General features: G+C 37.5%; 1 protein-coding gene across 31 annotated transcripts in view; it reads right to left on the bottom strand.

Annotated features, from left to right (window-relative positions):
• The window catches only part of ANK2 (ankyrin 2), a 689,964-nt gene that overhangs the window by 66,611 nt on the left and 613,693 nt on the right, over positions 1 to 9,660 (bottom strand). For all 31 annotated transcript variants that reach the window (XM_055086193.1, XM_055086182.1, XM_055086196.1 and 28 more), the window contains one exon: positions 5,134 to 5,278. In XM_055086193.1, coding sequence (XP_054942168.1) covers positions 5,134 to 5,278 — 145 coding nt within the window. The remainder of the gene's footprint in view (positions 1 to 5,133; positions 5,279 to 9,660) is intronic.

Genomic DNA, 9,660 nt, shown 5'->3' with positions numbered 1-9,660 from the left:
TTGTTTTTTGTGGTATGCGGGCCTCCCTCTGCTGCGGCCTCTCCCGTTGCGGAGCACAGGCTCCGGACGCGCAGGCCCGGCGGCCATGGCTCACGGGCCCAGCCGCTCCGCGGCATGTGGGATCCTCCCAGACCGGGGCGCGAACCCGGTTCCCCTGCATCGGCAGGCGGACGCGCAACCGCTGCGCCACCAGGGAAGCCCCGATCCTATGTTTTTACACCTATATTAATCTGTGTTTATAATAAAATCAAATCTAAATAGAATTTGACAATATACTATTTTATGTTATATAAGCTCTTGGGGAAGACTGAGGCTCCTGACACAGCCCGGGCATGGGCAGCCTGAATGCCTAGCAAACTTATTCACAGGGGTTTTAGTCCTGGCACTTGAAAACAGCTTATATTATAGCTGTTTTTACAGCTGTGCAGTTAGATTTTGATGGTGCGCTTCATAAACAGGCTGCTGTGACTAACCTTGGTGTGACCTTGAAATTGAGGATGAGAAGGTGATTAAATTATTGGGGCAAGGGGTTTTTAATCTCAGCAAAAGCTTGTCTCAATTAGTGGACTGAGAATTTTTTTTTTCCTGCACTTGTATTGTTTTGTACCAGGCAGCACTAAGATCAACGGCTCTTAAATTCGATTATCCTTTATTTTGTTTTGAATTGAGCCAAGAGAGGGAAAACAGTAGAGAGGTCAACCTCTTGAAATGATATGGTGCCTACAGGCTCAACCATCTTCCCCCATTAGCTCTGTTGGGCTCTGATTTGTTAATTACTTAATCTCTATCCTCAGCTTTAAAATTCAAAGATCCAGATGGTGACTTTACACACTTAAAAGTGCTAGATTCATATGAATGAACAGTACTAAAGGATCAACAGTCACTGGAGTAAAGGAGTAAAAATGCCTGCTCATAACAGCAAGTAGAGACTTCATCGCTATGTAGATTAACGCTTAAATGCAGCACTGGAATAGTAGAAACACAGGTCTCAAAGGGGAAATGGAAATTTAGTTTGGATGGGAACAACTCGAATGGCAAAAAGAAGGTACCTCAAATAAGACCCAGTGACGTGGCTGCCACCACTGTAAATGTGTAAACTTTGAAAAAAAAGGCAGCCAGATATCAATGGCCATTCTCAGGGAGGCACCATAACTGGGTGGATGTCTGTCTGCTTTAGGAATGAGGTATTAAAGAGCTCATTTGGCTGTGAATGTAGAGCTACATCCTGCAATCAATGTATCAGTAATAAAGGTGGATTACTGATATCCATCTACCTGATACCTGGGTCTATCTTTCAATTGGTTTTGAAACAGGAGGAGCAAAGGGGTGTTGGTGCTATTTTTTGTCTTTCCTAGAGCCCCAACAGGAAAGAAATACAGGGGGAGAAGAAAGGAAAGAAAGAGACCAAGTGACTGACCACAAAAAGGAGATTGGGGTAGGGAGAAAAAGATATTAGAAGATGCAGACAGAGAGTGAGGAAAGTTGGAGAGACAGAGGGAGAGAGAATAAGTTGAAACTATATGTCTAAATATCTCTATCCTCTGATTTTATTCTAGTTCACTCTGTTTTCTGCCTTCTAAAATGCTAATTGGTATTTAATCAATGTTTATAGTTCTAACTTATCTTTCTTCTATGACGTTATAGAATCTACTTAAATGAAATAAATGAAGTAAGAATATTCCAAGAGTAAAGAAATTATTCTCTCTAAAGGAATCATGACCAGCACAAAGGTCTGGGATAATTCAAGTCTCTGGATCAGAAATTGCCTACCCTGATTTAAAACAGTGCAAGCAAATTCAAATATTTTGCAACAGAGTTGCCATTTTTTTTTTCCAGTAAGTCAGAGGTGGTGCTGTTCAGTTAATAAATCTGCAATAGCACATATCCATAAAAGCGTAAATTTTTACTTGCTGTTTAGCTAAGCGATAGGCCAAAAGTTTTTTATGATCTTAAATTTACACTTTTTTCACCATGATACAACTGGTTTCTGGACACATATTAGGTGGTATAGAAGTCTGTAATTCCACAGAAAAGTATAATTACTATCTTAGTACGCTGCAATATTTATTAGACATACAATTAATGGTGTTTTCAAACCTATTGAGCAAGTGAATATCCAAAAATTTCAATGTGTCTGCTTTAATACATGGAGAATCTTTTGTGGTTCATTGTTATTGTTTTACATTGAATTTGAATAGTATTTTTAATTTGTGAGTAATAATAAAAAGTATAATAATTACTATCTTAGTAAGCTGCAATATTTATTAGACATACAATTAATGGTGTTTTCAAACCTATTGAGCAAGTGAATATCCAAAAATTTCAATGTGTCTGCTTTAATACATGGAGAATCTTTTGTGGTTCATTGTTATTGTTTTACATTGAATTTGAATAGTATTTTTAATTTGTGAGTAATAATAAAATAAAATGGACACAAAACCCAACTAATCAACTTGACTATGTTTCTATTCAATGTGATTAAAATTACCTATTTTTATTCTTCTGCATTCATGTATATTTTAGGCATCTGAATCATTTTTTTAAAATCATCTCCAACTATACATAGGCTAATTAGGTTCCTTTTGGGGAAGCCATGCTAATGTTTTATCAACCACAAGGTGGAGCTGTGACAGTTAAAACAGTCAGGCCTGGGGCCTGTCACAGACTGATTCTAGTAAAATATTCACCCTTCTAGCTTGAATAGATATTCAATTTAATACATAAAAATCCTAATTTGAGAATAAATCCATAATTCTAGAATATAAGCACCCCCTGACAAGACACACACACACACACACACACGCACACACGCGCACACACACATATTGAGCAGGGAGCAGGGAAATGTGGATGTATCCAGGAAGGTCATGTTTTCATGCTATGTAATACCTACCTGGGCATGGTACTATTGAAAGCACACCAAATAAAGAAATAATGAAAAGGAAAAAAATGGTTACCGAAAAAGGGTAACTTATATTGAATTGTCTAAGAAAAATTTTAAAAATAAATAAAACATTGCATTGCAATCATGAAAATGAGATACTGACTATAATTCCATCTTGGAGAGCATGAATACATCTGGTGTTCTAGAAATGCAAGTGTGGACCTGGACAACAGCTCACGTCTTCATTGTTTCATATCCCCTGTCTTTACAAGCTGAGAAGTATTCAATTTAGGTAGAATCCTCCAACCACTGACCCATGTCTTATAGAAAGTATTGTTCTAAATCTTTCTCAGTACTAAGTACTTTCAAAGAAGGCAAAAGGATCAAATCAAGCACTTATTCTTAATAAAAGAAATCAAGCTGAAAAAAAAAAGGATTGTTGGATAACAGTAATATGATTATTCATAGCTTAATATGAATTTTGGCAAAGCCATAAACATTTCACTTTATTGAAATTTGAAGCCTTTTAAGAATCTCAGACTGCGAGGACCAAATCAATCAGTGTGTCAAAATTCAAGATCTAGGACACTGACACCATCACAAGCTCCCCTACCCTCACCCACCAAATGGCTCCTCCTTCTGTACCCTGATCCCAAGGACCATTCTCTATCTAAGTCACTGAAGCCAAAGAGCCAGTCGAGTCTTCTTCCTCTTCTTCACCCACCCCATGAAATCCATTGCCAAATCTGGCCAGTTTAACTCACAGATATGTTCTCAAATTTTTCATTTCTAAATCTCTCCCCATGACTGCTACCACCCAGGTTAGAGTTCAAGTCGTGTCCTAGCAACTTCAGCGAACCTTACCGCAATAATTTCTCAGATGGTCGATACTGCCGAGTTTAGCCCTTTGACAACTTTCCTCGAAAATTCATCCTCTATATCACTGTTAGAGGGATCCATCCAAAATGTAAATGTGACCTCCCCTCCTTCATACTTACACTCCAGCCACACCGCACTATTCTGTTTCTCTCACACACCACGAGCCTTTGCTCACCTTATTAAGGCTTCAAATGCCCTCCCCACCTTTCTTCACCATAATCACTATTATTCTGTCTCGGTTTGGGCTCATTCCCTCCAGGAAGCCTGAGCCTCAGGGCTCCAGTTGCACTCTGTGGGTACCACTAGCTTCATCTCTCTCTCACCCCATTAGATTCTGAATTTAGCAATTACATATTAGTCATGTTTGTACCTCTGGCACCCACCACAAAGCCGGCCCAGAAAGGCACTCATTACACGCACACTGAATTGTTTACAAAAAAAAAAAAGATAGGAGGGAGGCATTAGTACTCAAGGGAAAGGCCCAAGAAAAGCTTGTTTTTGCTAACTGTCCATTCAGAATTGACTACTCTTTAAGGCATTTATTTCTTACACTCCAAATGTGCTGGCTACAGCCAAGAATAGAACCAATATTAAAGTTATAAACCTAAGATAATTGATTAGCAAAAGACATTACACTATACGTACGACCACATGCTTAACCTAAATTGGCAGTCATACTTTTGATGAGGCACCACGGCATGTTCTTAATCAGTTTACCTCAAAAAATAATAAACACCTGGTGTGCTAGTTAGTAATAACCCCAAAAATTGATTGTATATTTCAGAATATAATATAAACCTCCCTGGATTTGGCTATAAAATCTGGGCTCCTTCAGATTTTGCTATGATTGCTTCTGGTATCCAGGCTCTTTAGGGATTCTGTTCTGATTCTTTTCCATGAAAAAATCAGTTCCAGGCAACATTTCCTTCTCAATTTGTTACTTTTTAATCCTTCTTCACAACATACTTTTGTTCACAGAAACTATGGCCCTAACAGAAAGATTGGGAGGCTCTTATAACTGCCGTTTAGTAAGAGTGTCCATAAGGCAAAACTGTCCTTTTAATTCGCCTAGAGAAAAAAGTTGCAGATGATTAAAAATATCATATTTTAATGGTTCAGAGCTCTTTACTGATCATGGCTCTGATTCTTACAATGCTTGACTTCTACTAAACTAATTAATCTCTCTAGGCCTCAGTTTCCTTTAAAATGGACACTTGAAGTTGTTAGAGAATGCAGCAAGATAACATGCTAACTGCTGAGAGTAGTGAGATACCTATCGAGTGTCAATAACGGTGTCTACTTTTTTTATTATTATCATAAAAGTGTGTTGCACTCACTTCTGATATCAAGGGAAAGCTTTACGTGAATACCTGTCAGAGCGTCCTCCCTCCAAGCTGTATCTCAGGTAATTCATCCCATCCAGGAACTGACTGCTAGGTAGGGAGTCATCACCCAGTTCTTTTAGATCCTCAGGTCTAAGGTATTCTCCCCCATCACCTGTCATTGTGTCATCACCTTGAAGCAATCCGAGAAAGAGGGAGAATTACTTGTTGAATGTAATATCGACTACAAAATATGATTACGATTGTGAAAAAATCAGCATAATAGCACTGACATCACTGAAACACTGCACACTAGAAAAAAAAAACAGAACACATGCAATTAAAGAGTGCTAAAACTCAGGTAAACAATATTTGACCCATTTTCCTATTACCTACTAAGAAGAAATAATTACCTGAATTGGAATTCTTTTAACATCAGTCAATCTTCTTTACTCATTTCTTTATCCCGATAGCTGATTTATCATGATAGCTGATTTACAGCTTTATATTTAACTTAACAATTAGTACAATATGTAGACAACTTAGCTTCTGTCTATAGTATCAATAATTTTGTACATAATGTCCAGCATTAGCAGTCTTTTCATGTAATTGACAATATGCTAAGAAATACCTACTGCTCTAAAACAAATGAGGTGTATTAAATGGAATAATATGATTTGTAAGATTAGCAAAATATGCACATTAGGGAAAGAACACTAGAACGAAGTAGACAGATTGTGACATTTTAATAAACAACCTGGAATTTAATTTTAAAATCATTACAGAGCATAAAAAGGATGCTTTGTGGAAACTAGATGGTTTCCCAAAGGTGAAGTACAGGGAAAAAAGTGAGATAATAATTAAGCAGTGGCAAAAAGCGACGACTAAGTGTTGTAGCTCTCATTTGGAAGCACAGATGGTACGAGTACATTCCCTGCCCATGAACTGGAATAGAACACTTTCAAAAGTACACATTTCAGGAAATTCAATAAATAATACCTCATTCACAGAAATGCTCTCCATACCATTAATGTGCTGGGATGGGGGGATAATTTAGCTGAGAGAAACTATTTTTGATGATCCTTTAAGAGCACTAATTGCACACTGAAAGCCTGATAACCAATGTAAGGGAAAACGCGAAAGAATGTGATTCAGTCCTATAATTAAATTAAATATTTATTTTAATCTCGTCTGTTTAAAATAACTGTTCTAAATCAATACTAATTTATTTACAAAGATACAGCATTAAAGACTTTTAAGAGGAATATGTCTTCAGCGTCTCATTACTTCCCTGTATATATGATACTAAGAGCCCATAATCAAGATTATCAGCTCTCTAAATTACTTAAAGGCAAAGATAGTTTGAACAAAAGACCTTCCAGTAAATAGAAATGTAACTTATTCACCACTAAATTTTTTTCTCAAAATCAATGCATTTAATATTTGGCAGTTACAAATCTCATCATTAAAATTACTTTTATTGCTCCTCAGTGAAATCATTAGATTTTTATTTAGTTTTAGCTATGTGAAGTAGGCTACACAGAGTAGTTATTAAAAGTTTAGTCTTTAAAATCAGACAGACCTGGGTTCAAATTCTAATTCTACTACTTACTGGCCAGTTAATCTTCCTAAGCCTCAGTTTCCACAAGAAGAAAATGGGAATGATACTAATAATCTATCTCACGTGTCAGTTATCTGAATTAAATAACATATAAGGATGTATAACAGAGTTCTGGAATATAATAATTGCCAGCTATTATTTTTATCAATACAAAGTGATCTAAGTGTTGACACACCAATGAAATATGAGCTAAATTTCATTTATGCAGAATAATTTTTGAAAAATTTAAAGAAAAATATAATTGTACTGTTTAAATATTTCATAAATCTGACAACTCTAATGAAAACATGAATAAGTTTTTAAAATTAATTTTGTTAAAGTGGTTTCCCCCAACTCTTGTATATATTCTCTTCTTTAAAGTGTTCCCTCACAAAACACGATGCAGCAATAGCAGCAATCCATAGATAAATAACAATATAGATGAACATGAAATGCACGATGTTGGTGAACTTTAAGAACCAAAAAGGTCAGAGGAGGGAGAGATCACTTAGAATAATGTAGTGGGTTGAGTAACGTCTCCCCTGCCCCCAAATTTCATGTCTACTTGGAAGCCCAGGATGTCGTCTTATGTGGAGATAGGGTCCTTGTAGATGTAAGTAAAGTAAGGATTTAGACGAAATCATACTGGATAATTGCAATGAGGGTATTTTTTACAAGAGGAAGAGAAGGACACACAGAGACAAAGAGGAGAAGCCCATGTGAAGGCAGAGGTTGCAGTGATGTGTCTACAAGCCAACACCAAGGATTGCTGACAGGCACAGAAGCTGGAAGAGGCGAGAAAGGGTTCTTCCCTAGAGCCTTCGGAGGTTAGCATGGTCCCACCATGGACTTCCAGCCTTCAGATCTGTAAGAGAATGAATCTGAGCCACCAGCTGGTGGTAATTTGCTGCGGTAGCCCTAGGAATTTCCCAAGGAAGCTGGAGCAGGAATCACTGAAGAAGGAATGGGAGCTGGTCAATTGCTTAGGGGCAATTTTGATGGGCAGAGATGATGGTATTTCATGTGAGAGGCTAGTGTGTAAAGGGTCATGGAGGGCAGTAAAAACAGTATGAATAAAAGAGTAATATGCATTACTTACTTAGAATACTAAGTGGAATAACTCAGCAATAGTCAGTGTCCATGTTGGTGAGCAATGGCAGAAAGTCCAGGAAGAAAGCTGGTGTCTGAACAGAGTGACAAGATCGTGAAGCTTGGATATTTTATTACAGGACTTGTGGGACTTTGTGTTCCACTATTTCCCCCTTCTTGTTTAATTGGTAAATCTTTATATAGGAGTATTTTTATGAGTCAAATAAGTTGGGATCCCCATTGCCTTATTTCTGGGAGAAAACAAATTCTAAGATCAATCCTAAGACTTGGTTTACCAAAACACAGGCATTGTCTGGTTTGGATATAAGCCTAAATTATTTTCAGAAAAAAATATGCAAGTCCTGTTAACATTTGAGAAAACTAAGCCTATTCTTATTTATGAAAAAGTGAAGGGAATGACTGAATGGATCCCTTGAGCAAGAGGCCTACAAAACTATGTAAACTATGTAAAACCCCAAGGCCTGCTTGAATATACTCTCTCTCTCTTTCTCTATTCCCCACTCTACTACCCCCCCCACCCCTAATCCCCAAGAATCTAAAAAAATTGAGCTTTGCTTTCTAGCATCTAATTCCTAATTTCACCCAGCTTAGGGCATCCTGCCCATCCTCAGAGTCAATCTGCTTTTGCATTTCATCTTGCTTCTCCTACTTTGCCAGTTCTCACCAGTCTCTTAGCAACCAAGATGGTTACAGAGAACGAAGACAACTCAAAAGAAGCTTCAATTGCTTGGTTCTTAAAATTACTCAAAACTCCTTAATACAGTAGGGCCTACACTTCAAGTTTTCTGTCTTATTCCTCTCATCTTCCCCTCTTGTTATTGCTTGGTAAAGAGAAGGTTTATAAGAGTGAAGGAAAGAAAAGAGAAAAGAAGGAAATCTAGCTGGATTGACTCCCAGTGTGGAGAAGCAAGGCCCAGTGTCGGCAGTTTTATCTTGTAAAAGATGCAAACAAACTACATGAACTTAGCTTTCCCCCTCTTGCGCACGAAGAAACTTACTCTAAGACAGAAGGAAAGCAACTGGAAGAGGACATTTTTCATCAAATGTATCAAACTGTGTGCCTCTGGTGTGGAGTCAATGTACAATTTCAAAACCCCTGATTACACTGAGTCCGTGAAATAGTGGATGTCCTTTACATTCTCCCTCATTTCTGCATTTTGATGGCTTTATTACAATGCTATCTGACTAAGACAGCTGCTACATTAAAAAATCCCCTTCTAGGTTCCGTGTTACCAAATGTGAAGTTTAGAGGTTTGGGGACACCTATAGTGGCCTTAGGTGTATATCCTGATGTCTTGATTATGTCTCAGAGAGAAATGGCCCAAAGATGCAAAATCCCTAAATGCTGTTGTCAGTGGCCAGATGCTAACCCAATGTTGGAATTAGCTGGAAAGGTACCTGTTTAGGTACTAATCTCACCAGTGCTACCATAAAATGTCTCTCCCAGGATATGTGTGTATAAAGCATGCTATGTGATAGTACATATCTGCAGTGTGGGATGGAAAGTAGAAATGCCTGTAGAAATTAGTAGAAAATGAAAAATCAATTTGGGAAAAATATAACACAGCTCAACACTTTAAATGTTATTAATGTGTCCAAAAAATAAGATAATCATATCCTTGCCTTTCATCTTGGTAAGTGAGACGATTTCTACAGTCCAAGGCTAGCCTATCCCGGACTTTAAATCCTCATCTTCTATGTGGCACATATATACAATGGAATATTACTCAGCCATAAAAAGAAACGAAATTGAGTTATTTGTAGTAAGGTGGATGGACCTGGAGTCTGTCATACAGAGTGAAGTAAGTCAGAAGGAGAAAAACAAATACCGTATGCTAGCACATATATATGGAATCTAAGAAAAA

Source organism: Physeter macrocephalus, chromosome 7, assembly GCF_002837175.3.
Source record: "Physeter macrocephalus isolate SW-GA chromosome 7, ASM283717v5, whole genome shotgun sequence".
NCBI lineage: Eukaryota > Metazoa > Chordata > Mammalia > Artiodactyla > Physeteridae > Physeter > Physeter macrocephalus.
Note: the sequence above shows the minus strand (reverse complement) of the source record. Positions and strands in the feature narration are given on the sequence as shown.